This window comes from Myotis nattereri, assembly GCF_964212035.1.
Source record: "Myotis nattereri genome assembly, chromosome: 3".
NCBI lineage: Eukaryota > Metazoa > Chordata > Mammalia > Chiroptera > Vespertilionidae > Myotis > Myotis nattereri.
Genome location: NC_138077.1, coordinates 192,027,261 through 192,043,633, shown reverse-complemented (window position 1 = coordinate 192,043,633; position 16,373 = coordinate 192,027,261). Strand labels below are relative to the sequence as shown.

The 16,373-nt window shown below is 58.5% G+C and overlaps 1 protein-coding gene across 1 annotated transcript; it reads left to right on the top strand.

Moving 5' to 3' along the window:
* The first annotated feature begins 3,239 nt into the window (after positions 1-3,239).
* Positions 3,240-12,173, top strand: ZC3H12A (zinc finger CCCH-type containing 12A). The gene is made up of 5 exons (XM_081088229.1): positions 3,240-3,889; positions 8,415-8,554; positions 9,441-9,675; positions 10,326-10,432; positions 10,607-12,173. The coding sequence occupies exons 1-5, from the start codon at positions 3,519-3,521 to the stop codon at positions 11,461-11,463; spliced, it is 1,710 nt and encodes a 569-aa protein (XP_080944355.1). The 5' UTR covers positions 3,240-3,518; the 3' UTR covers positions 11,464-12,173.
* The last annotated feature ends 4,200 nt before the right edge of the window (positions 12,174-16,373 follow it).

The following is a 16,373-nucleotide window of genomic DNA, read 5'->3' as shown; positions in this document are numbered from 1 at the left end:
TGGCACAGTGCTGGGCAGCATGGAGCCTGGGAGCATGGGTGGAGTCCCAGCCCAGTCCTGGCCCCAGAGGAGATCCCAAGCAGGCAATCATAATCCAGCATGTAGGAACAGAGGAGGAAGCAACTCAGCATCTAAGGAGTCCGGGCAGGCCTCCCAGAGGAGGTGACATCATCAACAAGATGAATGGAATTGGCCAGGCAGCAGTGGGGAGCGGGGAAGGGGAACACTCCTGGGCTGGGGAAGGAGCAGATGCAAAGGCACGGAAGTGTCTGCAAGGTGCTGGCACCGTGCCCGCCGCCTGGTAAGTGCTTTATAAATGTGAGGCATTATCGCTGTGGCATTCTTGACTTATCATTATGATGATTAACCTGAACTCGTTACTTACTATTATTCCTATCTTAAAGCTAGTTCTACAATGACTAAATGCCTGGCATCGCTAAGCTTTTCTCAGCTCCAAAAGGAACTGAGGGGTGCAGCCTACACAGGCTCTGTGGGAGTGGCTGTGAGCATGTGATGAGGCTGCAGTATCCCTGGGGGGCCCCCCCATGAGGGGAGCAGCTTCAGGACAGAACTAGGAATGCATGCTGCCTCCCTGGGGTGGTCTGTGGCCTCCGGGAACAATGTGGAGAGGGGTGCCGTGGAGAGAGCTGTGGAATTTTCAGCTCTGCCAGCTCCAGGACCTGGCCAGTGATTTCGCCTTTCTAAGTCTCTGAGAGTCCGTTCCTTCAACCCTACAACTGCATTAAAATAGGCATGCTCTTTGTAACAGAAAAAAAAAATCCTATAAACAGCACTAATAACACATTAATGGATAAATAATCAGTGGTATATTCCACCATGGAATATTATTCAATAATAAATATAAAAAACAATGCTGCTCTGGCCAGGTAGGTCAGTTGGTTAGAGGGTGTCCAGATACACCAATATTTCGGGTTGGATCCCCAATCAGGGACATACAAGATTCAACCAATGAGCACATAAATAAGTGGAAGGAGAAATACCTCTCTCTCTCTCTTCCTTCTTCTCTCTAAAACCAGTAAGTAAAAAAATGTTAATGCTTCATGAAAAAGAAAGTCACATGTTCGTGTAGAATGATTCCACTTGCACAAAGTTAAAAAAAAGCAAAACTAAGCAATATATTTTTTAGGAATGCATACAAAGATGCTAAAACTTTAAAAATCAAAGAAATTATTAGCACAATTGGAACAAAATTCAGGAAAGTAGCTGTTCAAGATGAGAGTGCAAGGTTGTAATGGAGGCACACGGCGGCCTCAGAGGTGCTGGTACAGGTCTGTTTTTTAAGTTAGGTGACAGGTACGCGGATATTTTATTATTACTACCCATTACGTTGCACATGTATAGGGTATATGGTGTCTTTTACAAGAAACATTTTTTGGTTACAACACTAATAACATGTAACCTTACAGGACACATACCTACGATAAGGCCGAGAAAATAGAAGAAGTACTGGCCCACACAGGAAACTCAGTATTGAGTACTTGGCTTCCTGGGACTCAGTTTCCCCATCTGCAAAGTGAGCTGGTGGCACTGCCATGGGCTGGTCCTCTAGCTTGCGGGTTCCGTGTTCTCACACACACACACACACACACACACACACACACACACACACAGGCAGGTGCCAGCCCTTACTCCACCAGAAGAGTCTCCCTTCTGCCCTAGGTCACTGGTGGTTTCAAAAGTGGCAAAGATGGCATCTGCTGCCCTGGAATGGGAGCTCCGGCTCCTGGTTCCCAGTCCCTCCAGCCGGGACGGTGGAGCCTTTTCGGAATTTCTCTAGGGTAAAGGGGCATGATAACCCTGTCTCCCTCGGCTAAGCCCAGGGGCAGACACTATAAAGTGCTGTGCTCCCTGTGGGATCAAGACTGGCTGACCTGGGACCCTGGAAGCATCCTCCGGAGGCCGGTGGCCTCAGCGCGGAGCTGCGTGCCAGACAGCATTCCGTGAACATTCACAGGGGACGGGGTCGGCGCCCCTCCGCTGCCTGCTTCGCCCCTCGTCGCCGTGGATCTGCGGGTTGCGCCGGCCTTTCTCTCCTGGTGTGGTCCCTGTTTCCGAAAACGCGAGCCTGGCCCTGGGTGTGTGTGGCCCACCTCGGTGCGCCCGCTCCTCCCCGCGTACCTGTTGAGCGCTCCCGTCTTATCACCATGAACCTACGTCCCGTGGTGCGCGGAGCCAACTTGAGCCGACTGCACCTTCACCAGGTGGGGGTACCTGCCAGGCGCCTGGTGTCCGTGGCTGTACCTGTCCTCTCCTCTGACTCGGTGCGCGCCCCTGCCTCAGCCTGCGCGCCCTGCCCCGCGCGGGCCGTGCCCTCCGCCCTCTCCATCTCCTCTCCTCGCCCCCGGCCCCCGGCCCCCGGCCCCGGCCTGGCGGGGAGCGCGCGGCCGCAGCGGCGGAGCCAGAGGCGGGGGCGGGGCGGGGCCGACGGCGGGGCGGGCGGGGCGGCGCGGGGCGGAGCAGGAAGGGGCGGTGGCCGACCAGCTCTTCGCCTACAGGGCTTCCGCGTCTGGGTCCTTAATCAACCTGCCCGCCCACCGGCCGGTATAAAGGCGCCGCTGGCCTCGCCCCTGGGACTCGGACCCATGGAGACGCCGCCGGCCGCCCTAGGTCCACGGCGGGGTGAGTTGTACGCGGTGGGGCGCGGGGCGCGGACAGGGGAGGGGGCGGGAAGGGTTCCCCTGAACCATCCGGACGGGGAGGCACGTGGGGCTGGTCCCCTCCGGCCTCGAGGGCTCTCGGGACCATCTCCAACTTAGCGCAAGTTGGGGGGATCTGGGGGGAGGGAGGCCAAGCTCCAGAGCGGGGAGCCTGGGGAGCTCGGGCCGGGACAGCCTGCGCGTCACCGAGCCCGGCAGCCAACCAGAGTTTTCCAGCAACTTTTCTGGCCGGTGGGTCTCCCCGGAAAGTTCTCCCCGAGCCCAGGAGGTCGGCCACGGGCTCTGCGCCTCTTGGGCCTGGCTCCGGAGCGTGGGGCAGGCGGGCGGGGGCGAAGGCCTCGGCGGGGAAGCCCCCGCTCCCCCACCCCCACCCCCACCCCCCAGCTCAGTTCCAACGCTGGGTTTCCATCGGAGCGCTCCGCCCCGCAGTTGTGGGGGCGCGGCAAGGTCTTCTAAGGCCTCCCAGGACATCTGGGTCCCTTGGGTTGGGGTGGGGCTGAGCTTGGGGTAGGAGGTGGAGTCAGACTAAGTTCAAATACTTGCGACACCAGCCTACCATCCGGATGACCTTGAGCAAGTGCTCCGTGTCTGTGGCTCAGTTTCATCCTTGGGAATGCTGACCCCTCGCCGGGGCGCTGTGGGAGGATGACCAGATGTGTGCCGAGTGCCACCGGCGGTGCCTCCTTCCGCTGGGTGGGGCGGGGCGGAGGGGGGTGGAAGAGAGCCATTCCCCATCCCTAACCCTGTGGTTTTCCACCAGGAGCTGTGACTGGTGCCTTCCACCGGTCTGATCTGTGAGTGGCTGGCGGAGAGAAGCCCACCCAGAAGCCAGCCCCCACCATGAGTCTGTGGGAACCTGAAGACAGGCCAGCCCAGGAGCCCCCGGCTGAGGAGGCCTCTGCTGCCGAGCTGCAGATGAAGGTGGACTTCTTCCGGAAGCTGGGCTACTCCTCCGCCGAGATCCACAGCGTCCTGCAGAAGCTGGGGGTCCACGCAGACACCAACACCGTGCTGGGCGAGCTGGTGAAGCACGGGTCAGCCGCTGAGCGGGAGCGCCAGGCCTCGCCGGACCCCTGTCCTCAGCTTCCCCTGGTCCCCCGGGGTGGGGGCACCCCCAAGGCTCCCACCCTGGAGCCCTCATCCCTGGAGGAGGACAAGGAGGGCAGTGACCTGAGGCCCGTGGTCATCGACGGGAGCAATGTGGCCATGAGGTACGTGTCACTTTGGTGGCTGAGATGTGTCTGGGAATGGTGGCCCTGTGTCTGCATGTCTGGTAGAGGGGCCTTCAGGAAAGAGTTTGACATCTTCTCACATACTTTTATAAAGGAAAGGAAAGCCCTTTAGTGAGGCTCCCATAATCCTCATGGCCTCTTGGAAGAGGATTTGCTAGGAATGTTTCAGGGATGAGAACAGAGGCTCAAAGACTTGCTCGGGGTCACACTTCTGGGGAGCAGTGGAACACAGATTCGAACCTGGGTCCTCTGTCTCCAGAGCTCACCCTGTGCTCTTTGCCTTCCTGAGGGTCCAAGTTCCTCTCCTGTGACTTGAGGCAGCACCGCGGAAGGAATCAGACCGGCTCCAGCTCATCCGAGAAGGGCCTGGAGTCATTTGCCCTCGCTGAGCCTTCTCCTGTTATCAGTTCTCACCCAGCCCTCAGGTGCTGGTTGGAAGGAGTCACTTCAGTACCTAGAGTAGCTGCTCAGGAAACAGCAGCCGTTGGTACTATTACAGTGATTCAGGGTCTGGGCTCCCATGGAAGCAGGCCAGCTCCTCAGGCCTTTGTGGCTATGACCAAGGGTGATCTCGAGCTCTGGCTCTTTGTGGGGCCTATGGGCCAGAGACCTGATGCTTTGACTTCAGGTGAGCTGGGTCTATTGTGATTCAGCTAGAGCCACCTACGCTGGACTGGGCTCTGGGGACTGCCTGGGGCCAGAGCCAGGACTCAACCCCATTCCCGCCCCCCCCACCCCCCCCCCACACACACACACAGGCTTTAACGGAATGGGATGGGCTGGGGCCAGGGTTGCCTCTGGCCCTGCTTCCTTCTAGTCCCTCCAATGAGGAAAAGTACCTATGGGTGTAGACGGGGGAGCCCCCAGACATGGGCGGCCTACTGGCTGCTCTTAAGGACCTCCCAGGTGCACTGCCTGAGGCCTCCGTGCCCTTGGCCCCCTTCTGCCCCTCCCACTGCCCACCTGGGTCAAGTCAGCTGTCTGGTTGGTCCTGGCGCAGCTTTAGCCATCTTTAGATCAGTCTTCCCATCTCTGAAATGGGTAGAAGTTTGGGTAAAGCTGGCTCCCATGTGCCAGTGGCTGCTGGTCACAGCATGTGTTTTGAAAGTCAGGGGTCCCCTCTCAGGCTCCATCAGCATGTGGCTGGATAGGTCTATGGGCCAGAGTGCTGAGCCGGGAGCAGCCATGTGCTGTGTGTGTGTGTGTGTGTGTGTGTGTGTGTGTGTTTGTATCCTGGCAGAAGAAGGTGGGGCCTGGGAGGGAGGAGGGGCAGACCATGGAGGGGGTGGCTAGAGGAGCAGGCTGGAGGGGCAGAGCCACGGGGGGTTTCTGAGCTGAGGCTCTGGCGGAGGGGAATTCCAGCCTCAGACTTCCTGTCTCAGCTGTTTCTGGGTTCCTGCCCTGCTGCCCCCTCCCCCACAAGGGCAGATGGGCCAGCCCACACCGTATGCAAATCGTGGGGAAATTCACCTCTGTTTCCTTCTAAGGGAATTTTTCTCTAGCTGGGCCCAGCCCTGGCAGATCTTTTCACCTGGGTAGCCTGGCTTTGACCCAGCCCTCTGTCCTAGGGTGGGAGCCACTGAGTCTCTTACCAGGGTCTAGTTAGCCAGGCTGAGGGGCCTTGACCTTCTGGGCAAACAGGACTGCGGTGGGGGTGGGAGGATATCTGGTTTTCCTGTGCCGACTGCTTCCTCCATTGCACTGGGAGGGCCTGAAGGTAGCTGTCGAGGCACTCCCGGCCTGGGAGGGCTGTCTGTGATGTTCCACTTCTGCCAAGAGCAAGGCTCTGACTCCCTGCCCCGGGGACATTCTGAAGGCTAGGGCTAGAGGTAAGAGACAGAACCTGAGCCCAGGCCTGGGGCCCCTGGGTTGCCTTCCTGTCCCCACCAGCAAGATCTGAAGTTCATGAGGAAAAAAGGCTCCCAAACTTGAGTTTGTACCAAGTGTTAGGAGGGAGGGGCAGGCTGAGATCAGACTTGTCCCAGCCAAGGTTTTTGATGCACAAAGGCAGTGCGCTGACCTGGAAGCCCTGGCATTCCATGAAGTCCCAGGGCTTGAAGATACTGGCCTAGGATGGGGCATTGCATGTACACACGTGTGTATAGGAGGAGGTAAGTGGGTGCACGTGCAGACTGCATACCTGCGAGAGGAAGCCAAGCCAGGGATGATCGCACCCCTGCAGTCTCGGGAAGACAGAGCAGAAGGCCCAGGGAAGGGAGTAAGGTGATGGGTGGAGCGGAGCACCTGGTACTGCCCTCCCAGTCCGAGCGTGCCTCCCGACAGCCAGCTTTCGTCCCGCACTGCAGTGGGCATTACCCGTCCTGGAAGGCCAGGGAAGGCTTCTCAGAGGTGCTGGCCCCTCACATGGGACCTGATGGGGGAGAAGTTTGCCAGATGCGTCATTTTTTCTGTCCCCGGCCTGCCCCTGCCTCCTAACACGGTACAAACTCAAGTTGGGAAGCTTTTTCCTTTTCTTTTTTTAATATATTTTTATTGATCTCAGAGAGGAAGGGAGAGGGAGGGAGAAATAGAAACATCAATGAAGAGAGAGAATCATTGATTGGCTGCCTCCTGTACACCCCCCACTAGGGATTGAGCCCACAAGCCGGGCGTGTGCCCTTGACCGGAATCAAACCCAGGACCCTTCAGTCCACAGGCCGACACTCTATCCACTGAGCCAAACCGGTGAGGGCTGGGAGCTTTTTCTCCTAATTAACTTCAGATCTTGCTGTTGGGGACAGGAACGCAATCCAGTGGCCCCGGCCTGGGTTCAGGTTCTCTCTCTTACCACCAGCCAGGGCATCTTCGAGGACTCTCAGAGCCTGGGTTTCCTTCACTGCAGCTAGCTTGGGAATGGATGGAGCAAGGAGGTGTGGGATGCGCCTGGCCTCCCGGAGGAGCTGGGTACCCGCTCATCCCCCTCCATCCCTACCGCCAGGTTGGCCCCTGTCTGAGCATCGGCATGGTGCTTCTGAGCACAGGTTCTGGGGTGGCATCCCTTCCCACCGTTGCTGCTGTGGGGTGCTGGCAACCACTTGTCCTCTGTGGGCCACCGTTTCTCACCTGACTGCAGGGGCGAGGAGCCTTTAATGGGAGTACCCCCCGCAGGGGCTTGCTCATAGATCAGGGCCTGGAGCAGAGCGCTGGTGGATGTTGGCGGCTGGCGGATGCGCCTGGCGGGGAAGCCCCACCTGGCAGGAATGAGCGCTGTCTTCAGGCCGGACTTTGCCTCCCCTGCAGTTTACAGAGACCTTCAGACCCGGGAGTCCCGGCCTCACCGCCAGTAGCTCTGTGCCCCCAGCTGCCCTGCCTCCCTACCTTCTCTTGGGGCTCAGCTATCACCCCACCACCACCAGAAGCCACCCACAGGATGTGGTCGGCCATGGACTTGAGTCTCTTGTGTAACGTTTATTCTATTTTATTTGCCAAATATGAGAGTCTGAGTTGTTCACTGAGGGATTAGTGGGAGGCCAGCAGTGTTGGGGAGAGATCTCCAGCTGGCCTCCAGCCTGCCAGCCTGGTCCGGAGCTCTTCCACCACACCCAGTATTACCTGGGAGCTCCCCCCCCCCCACCCCCACACACACACCCAAGAATCCAGCGAGAGCCTCCACTTTGCTGGACTGTCTTTGGCCTCAAGCAAACAGGAAAGTTGTCCCACTGATATGGGCCCTTCTTAAGGAGGCTGCAGACAACCAGGCCCATTTTTCAGATAGGGAAACTGAGCCAGAGCAACCCAGCAGCAACTCAGGATCCAGCCGCATCAGGATGGGGTGCGGTGTGGTCATGAGACCACGGCAGGGGCATGTCCCGTGTCCCAACTCCTCTCGGAGTCCCCGGGTCCAGACTGTCTTCCTGCCTCAGGTCATGCCCTTCTGAGAGGGGGGAAGAGAAGACAGGGCAATTTAGGCATTTGGGGAATTGGCGGTCTTGAGAGGAAAAGCTGTGTCCTTTCACTTTCAAACTGAAAGGCTCCGCGGCAGCCTCCCGCATCAGTGGCTGCCTTCCCTCCCGGGAGGTGGGGGGGTGGCTCCTTCCCCTTCATCCTCCTCAGCCCCAGCCCCTGAGGTTAGTGCAGGACTGAACTTTAATCCAGAACAATCTGGTTTCTCTTCTCTTACGGGGCGGGTGCCTTCCCCACCCCCACCCCTGGATGAGGGAGTGTGGTGACTCAGTCTGCCTGTGTACATCTGTGTCCCCTGGTCCCAGCACCCCGGGTGGGGCAGGAACCAGAAGTCTCCAGCGCCTTTCCCCCACCCCCAGGTGTGTTGCAAGCAGCCTGACCCTCCCCCACATGGGGAGCGAGTGTTGCCAGATTCCTGGGCGTTTCCTCACTGTTGGGAGATGGGACCTCAGGGAAAGTCCCAGGTCTGGTCATCCTGGGCGCTGCGGGAACCAGCAGGGAATGCAGGCGTGGGCCCCGGCCTGAAAGGGGTGGGCTGAGAGCCAGGGCAGGGGCTGGAGTGGGACCCCCTCCCTCCTGACCCCCCTCTGCTCCCCCACAGCCATGGGAACAAGGAGGTCTTCTCCTGCCGGGGCATCCTGCTGGCCGTGAACTGGTTTCTGGAGCGGGGCCACACAGACATCACGGTGTTCGTGCCATCCTGGAGAAAGGAGCAGCCCCGGCCTGATGTGCCCATCACAGGTGAGTGACACCTCTGGAGGGGGCGGGCTTGCCGCCCCAGGAGCCCTGCTTCTCCCCAGAGCAGACCCTGTGTGTGTGGCCGTAGCCTCTGCCTCTGAGCACTGGGCACCTCCCTCCTCTAATGGTGGGGCGCTCTCTCCACACCCCCAGGGGCAGCGTAGTGCAGTGGCTGAGCCCGTGGGCTCTGGAGTCCTGGCCCTGGCCCTCTGGCAACCTTGCTCAGAGCCACTTGCTCCTCACCGGAGACGGGTGGGGTTGATCATCTCTCGGGGTTGTTGGGAGGATCACATGAGTTAACGCATCGTAAGTGCTTAGAAGGGCGCCTGGCACATAGTCAGTGCTCAGCGCATGCTGGCTGCTCACCATTGTTCCTACAAGAGCCCCTAACCTTTGAGAGGAAAAACCCGAGTTCGTTTCCCTAGAAGTCTTGAGATCTGGGACAGGCTGGCTGGGGCCACCCGCTCTAGGAAAAGTGGCCTCTCACATGGGCTCTTGCAGCTTTGTCCTGGCCACACAGGAGACAGAGCCAAGACACATCTCCACGCTGGGGCGCATTCACGGACCCCTACAGGGCTGCGGGGTGAGCACCGGAGCCGAGCCCTCTGTGGCATGAGCAGGCTGATACGCAGAAGGAGAGAAGGTTAAGGCCCAGCTCTGGGCTCGGAGCCTCTGCTGAGCAGACCTGCAGGTCTGTTCTCAGATGTGCTGGATTTTTAGGCAACAAACCGTGTGCCAGGCCCAGGGGAGGGGCTGAGTGTGGCCGTGGCCTCAGCAGAGCTGCGTCCGTCCCTGGAGCTCCTGTGCCAGCTGCCAGGAGGTTAGGGAGCCCAGTGGGCCCGGTTCTGGGTCCAGGCTGGGCTCTGACCTGTACCCCTGCCCCTCCCAGACCAGCACATCCTGCGGGAACTGGAGAAGAAGAAGATCCTGGTGTTCACGCCGTCCAGGCGCGTGGGTGGCAAGCGAGTGGTGTGCTACGATGACCGCTTCATCGTGAAACTGGCCTTCGAGTCTGACGGGGTGGTGGTTTCCAACGACACGTACCGGGACCTCCAGGGCGAGCGGCAGGAGTGGAAGCGCTTCATCGAGGAGCGGCTGCTCATGTATTCCTTCGTCAACGACAAGTACGCTCCCGCCGGAGGGAGGGGCCTCTGCTGGGGGGGTCCAGGCGGCTTTGATGGGGAGATGGACACAGCACCGCATAAGAAGGGTCAGGCTGGGACCGGGCTGAGGCAGGGGTGTTTGATCGGGAGGGCAGAGCTGTAGCATTTTTTAAAAAACATTTTTATTGATTTCAGAGAGGAAGGGGGAGAGAGAGAGAGGTAGAAACATCAATGATGAGAGAATCATTGATCAGCTGCCTCCTGCACGACCCCTACTAGGGATTGAGCCCTTGACCAGGATCGAATGCAGGACCCTTCAGTCCTCAGGCTGATACTCTATCCACTGAGCCAAACCGGCTAGGGCTATAGCATTTTTTAATTTTTTTTTAATCCTCATTTGAGGATGTGGTCAGTGGTTCCAAGAGAGCCTCTGGGTTCCCAGCACTGAATCTCTGACCTGAGGCCAGTGGACACAGCCTCGGGTTCAGATTTTCCGGTTGCCTAATCCCCTCTGGCCTCAGAGAGCGCCCAGCATGAGGGTTGCCCAGGGATGTCCTGCTGGACGGGCCCCAGTGTTAGGAGCTGCCCTCCCGTCGTTCCAGGGGAGGCTCACTGTCCAGCCCACTCCCAGCACTGGGAAGTCCCCCTCATGTCTCCCACCTCTTCTGCAGGTTCATGCCCCCCGATGACCCCCTGGGCCGTCACGGGCCAAGCCTGGACAACTTCCTGCGTAAGAAGCCACTCACAGCTGATCACAGGAAGCAGCCATGTCCCTATGGTGAGAGACCCAGCTCCACCCTCCCTGGCCCCCTCGCTCCTTCCCCTTCCTCTCACCTGCACCCACGTTCTTCCTCATAGAGACCACCCAAACCCAAGTGTCCTCTGCCCTCCCCCACCCCCCCACCCCGGTCCTAGAGATCCCCTGCTTAGAGCCCCCCTTCCTTGTCTCCAGGAAGAAAATGCACCTACGGAATCAAGTGCCGGTTCTTCCACCCGGAGCGGCCGAGCCGCCCCCAGCGCTCCGTGGCTGATGAGCTCCGTGCCAATGCCCTGCTCTCACCCCCGAGGGCCCCCGGCAAGGACAAAAGTGGCCGACGACCTTCATCTCCGTCTCAGCCTGGCTCTCTGCCCCCAGAGCGTGAGCAGTGCAGCCTGGAAGGGAAGAAACTGGGAGCCCAGGCAGCCCCAGGGTCCCACCGAGAGGGTCTGACCCAGACCTTTGTCCCAGTGACCACAGGCAGGAGCCTCCCACCCAGTGGGGGCAGTGGCAGCAGCTTTGGGCCCACGGACTGGTTCCCACAGACCCTGGATTCCCTCCCGTACACCTCTCAGGACTGCCTGGACTCAGGCATCGGCTCCCTGGAGAGCCAGATGTCAGAACTGTGGGGGGGTCGAGGAGGGAGCCCTTATGCTGGCTACAACCCCTATGAGGCTAAGCTCCCAGCCACTCCGGCCTTCTCTCCAGCCTTCGGGCGGGCTGTGGGTGCCGGCCACTTCAGTGTCCCTGCCGACTACGCACCTCCACCGGCAGCCTTTCCACCTCGAGAGTACTGGTCTGAGCCATACCAGCTGCCCCAACCCACCCCAGTGCTGCAGGAGCCCCAGGTGCCCAGCCCAGGGGCTGACAGGGGCACATGGGGTGGGGCAGGCGGCCTGGCCAAGGAGCGAGCCAGTGTATATACCAAGCTGTGTGGCGTCTTCCCCCCACGCCTGGTGGAGGCCGTGATGGGGCGCTTCCCACAGCTCTTGGACCCCCAGCAGCTGGCTGCCGAGATCCTCTCCTATAAGTCCCAGCACCTCAGTGAATAGGAAACCCTCCCAGGGCTGTCCGGCTGGACTGTGGGCCATTGAGCAGCCCATTCTCAGCCCCACAGCCCACCCTGGAGGCTGGAAAGGGGGAGGATTAAAGTAGGGAAGGGAACCCACAAACCAAAGATACTGTAGGATTGGTTCTGACCCACTCGGCACCTCTAGCTGTCTGCCTGAGTGGGTCAGAAGTGATCACCCTGTTGATGCACATTGTATCTCTGTAGTTTAAGGAGACGCTGCCGGTAACGGCCGTCGGTCCGTGGCTAAAGCCCAAACCCTCCTTTCTCTCAGGGCGGGGAGGGAGGCCGGGGGAGCAGAGGCCTGGGCTGGGGGCCCTGTGCACGGCCCCCCACCTCCACCCCGTCCCTGGGGTGCCAGTCTTGGCTGGCTAGTTGGGCACCGTGTGCCTGCCCTCCAAGGGCCCCTCCTCTAAGCCAATGAGGCCTCATCCGTGCTCTCGGGCATGAGGCTTCATGTTAGTAAGCAAGATGCTTCTTAATAACCCACCTGTCCACTCAGTTTGCCTATCCCATCACCCCTGCCAGGGGTCCAGAGCCCTCTGTCCCTACCCTCTCTTCCTCCCCCTTCCTCTGCTCTTGGAGTCATCTCACCCTTCCCCGCAGTGGGGGGAGACACATGTAATGTTAATGTTTTAAGTGGAAAGTCCTTGCCTCCCCAACACATCAATAAAGTACAATGTGAGCCCTTTGAAGAGGTGATGGTCTTTGTTGTGCTTGCGGGTTGAGCTGGTCTTTGGGTGATGGGAGGTCAGAGGTGTGCACATGGACCTGCCGAGCCCCACCAGGACTGCTCAGTCCCTCTGGGGCAGAGGAATCTCTCTCTCTCTCTCTCTCCACCCCTGGGCCAGGCCTCTAGAAGAGGCCTTGGACAGGGGAAGGGTGGAGGGAGGTAAGAAGCAGAAGTAGAAAGAGCTTGTCCTGAAATTGTGGTGTGGGGAGTGGGTGGGAGTGGGGGGAGCTCTTCCCCTTTTCTGTCCTGTGACCATTACTGAGGATGGGAAACCACCTGGCTGAGAAGGTGGCTTCCAGGAGAGCTGGTGGAGTGGGTGTCGGAGCTGGTGTCGGAGTGGAGAGCGGGGCAGAGGGCACTGGGGCAGGAGCAGCTGGAGAGGCAAGGCCAGGGTAACCTCCAATGGGAGGGTAGAGTCCTGATCCCAAACTCAAGAACTGGCTCTGCCACCAATTATGTCACCTGGGGCAAAAGACTACTCCTCTCTGGGTCTCAGTTGCCTCGTCTATGAAATGGGGATAATAATGGTACCTGAAGGGTTGTAAGGAGTACATGAGATCATACCTGTTGGGTGTGTGTCCCAATGCCTGGCACATAGTAAGTGCTCATTAAAGGGCCTCTGGTGTTGGTCTGGATGGGCTATGTTCACCTCCATCCACCATCTCCACCTTCTCATCGGCCCTGGAAGGAAAGAGGCCGGGCAGGAATATATTCTCTCTCTCCCTTTCTTTTGCAGATTAAAAAATGAGGTATAAATGTTAACTATTTTAAGTAAAAAGCTGGGCTGTCAGATGATCCCCAAACAGCACTATCAGCAGGGGAAATGGGAAAAGTACAGCTTTAATAATTGCATCTTTGAACATCTCACCTAATTTGTGCTTATTGTTTGTGAAGCTTTTATGGTATCTGTATTTTTTCTGTTAAGAAACTGCTTCACCACAGAACAGCTGTGCAGCATGTTGGAGAAAATGCCACATTGGCAGTCTGCACACAGGGCCCCACCCTGTTCTTCACACCACATGTTCTTCAGACGCCTGCACTGAGGCAGGAATCCACGGACAATCCCGGGTGTGCTTGCCGAGGGACCCCGGGCCGGTCGCTCGGCCTTCTCGGGAAGTTTATCTGCACCAAGACATGGCATGGCCTTATTTATATAAAAAAGAATTTCCCAATCAAGATGTGTACTCCAGGTTAAAAGGCTATTTATGGGCCTTTGTCTTTATGGGACAGGAAGCTAACATACTGGCCTGGCCTGTTCATTATCAGCCACTGACAATGCTGAGTGACTGACTTGCCCAAGGTCCCACGGAGAGGGGTGGACTGGGCAGGGCCTCAAGTTCAGGTCCCCTGGCCCCACAAACCTGAGGAAGGGAGGGTCTGGGAGGGATGGAGGCGGTGTGCTCAGCCTGGCACCTTGCAACCCTCTCTGCTTACATCACTTACATCCAGCATGACTGACATGACCACCTCCCGCCCGCTCAGCAACAGGCAGCCAGCAGCCCAGCCGCCAGGCCTCTATCTGTACGAACGGATACAAGGGAGCGTGAAGGCAGTGAGGCCTCAGCAGGGGCCTGGAAGCAGAACAGGACGCCTTCACCCCTCTTCCCATCCCACCAGCCGCCTGTCCATAGACTTGAGAGCTTAGACTTGGTCCTTGACCAGAGCCGAGTTCTTGGTCATTTGCTGCTTCTGCTTGGGGCGGGGGGGGGGGGGGGGGGGGGGGTGTAAAGATCCTACAGAAGTGGGCAGGAGGTGGCAGGTCCAGGCTGGCTGTGGCTAATGTCTGGAGGCCATGTCTGTCCCTGACGGCTTGTTGACAGACACCAAGGGCAATGGAGCCCAGGTGGCAGGTGCCAGCTGGGGCTGTGCTCCGGGGAGGATTGAGGTCAGTTCAGTGCCCTGTTGGCCGGAGCTTGTATCCTGTGCTTTCCGGGTAGCCCCAGCCTGGGGGGCTGGCCATCCAGGGTTTGTAGCCTGCCCTCCAGGCCTCTTTCTCAATCAGACTTCTGGGCAGAGCCACTCAGAGGCTGCCAGGCCAAATGCCCAGGATGTCTCTCCCACGAGTTGAGTTTTAACTGGGAAGTTCTTCCCACCATCTCTTGAAGCACCTTTATGAATGGGGCCTCCGTGTCCCCACCTATAAAAGGGACACAAGGATCCCTGTCTCTCTGGATTCGACAAGATACCTCAGTTCTCATGGCAGCAGCATGAGAAGTCCCCCTCCCTGGCTGTGTGGTCCTGGGCAACTCCCTCTCCTCCCGGGGCCTCAGCTCCCTGGCCTGCCCCACATGACAGCTGTGAGGTTCCCATGGGCTGGTGTGGAGGCAAGGGTGGCAGGGCCTGGGCATGATTCTGGGACAGAAGCGCTAGCACTGAGGCACTGGAGGGGATCAAACTCCGCAGCTGCCCTGCCCGCTCTCCTCTTCTTTTCCTGGTTCCAGAAGCTGAGAAGCTGATGGGGAAACCAGTGAGTATGCAAATTCCTGCTGTGCTGGGAAATGATCCTGGGGAGCTCATAGAGGAGGGCCTCCTGCCAGCCCTTCCCTGAACCCCCACCGTCCCCCACCCCACCCTAAGCCTGAGTCTTCTTGCAGGTTCTGTCTCTCACATGCACTAACCCCGCTTGGGGTGCTGGATGACTGTGGAGATCACAGCCACCTTGGCAGAGACTGAACTGGCCCACAAAGGGATGAAATTCCTTGCCCTGAACGTCCCCACCCACTCTGTCCCCATATCACTCACCAGCTTGTGAAAAACCCCAGCGGTCCCTAAAGATCTAGGGACCTAAACTAGGAGGAGGAGAGCTGTGGGACTCCAGGGGAGCACCTATTCCAGGGCCCCCCAATGCTACTAACACCCCAAACATGGCTAGTCTCCGGTTGGGGGGAGTAGCTGGGAAGAGGCAACCACTGCAGCTGCCCCTTCCACCCTCTTCCCACCAGCAGTCTGTGCCCTCCTGTCTCCCCCAGTCGCCTGCAAAAGCTGGAGTTGGTCTCCCCAACACAGAAGGGCAAGATCCCTGCCTGAAGGAGGTGCTGCACCGATCTGTCAGAGACAGTGAGTAAGCAAGAGAGGCTGGGATGCAATGGGACAGATCTGGGGCCTGGGGGTGCCCCCAACCTGAGCCCCGAGTCCAGCTGGTCCCCAGGGCCTTGTGCCCCCAAAGAAGGCGGGCCAGGGATCAGCACTTTGCCCCAGGGCCTCTCAAATCTCTGGCTCATTATTTTTTTCCTAGAACACAGCACAGGGGGTGGAGCAGAGGGTGGTGAGTAAGAGCCGCTTCTGCGGACCTCCTAATTCATGGGAAGGGTGTGGGAGATTTGGCTGAAAGAGACAGGAAGTAGGGCCCTACAATTAAGAAAACCCAAGCCATCCCAGGTCATGGTATGTAAATCCTCCCAGCTAGTTCCTGGATGGGGAGTAGGCACCAGGCTGTCACCCTGAGGTGTGACGCCTCCTGAAGCCCATCCTCCAGGCAGCAGCTGGCGATTTTAAACTGCTCACTCATTAAGACATGACTGCAAAACCAGGTGGAGAAAAGGATCCGGCAGCCCCACCCCCTCTCCTACCGAGTTGGGCTTGCTGCTGGGAGGGCAGGTCACTGGGAAAGGGTCCAAAGGCTCTGGTTCTGGCTGCCCTCCAGAGAAGAGCCTCACAAAGGCCCGGGCCACTGGCGGGGCGCTGCCTGCCACCTGCCGGCGCCTCCTGGTACCACAGCCTGTGGAGCTGGAGGCTGGCTGAGCAGCCTGCACCACCAGCACTGGCCTGAATGAAGGGCCTAAAGATAAGGGTCTGCAGCTCCATCCTGAAGAGCAGCACCAGAGGTCACGGTCGTGCTGCCTACAAAGTTCAAAGTTCCAGAATATTCCGACTGTTCTGGATAACAAATTGCCCAAGTTAAATTCTCAGGAAGTGGAGGGATAAGAAAGAAAGAAGAAAGGAAAAGGAGAAAAAAAATACAAGTCTCCATTTTTTTCACGATCAGGACGATGAACGAGTTCCATGGGTTTAAGCCCTTTACAGACGCCCTCTGGCTCAGCAACCCCACTGCTGAGCATCTGTCTGCAGGTATTCGACACACTTACAAAATGAGGTGTACAGAGCACCACAGGAGCCCTGGCCAGGTGGCTCGGTTGGTTGGAGTGTTGTTCCTACACCAA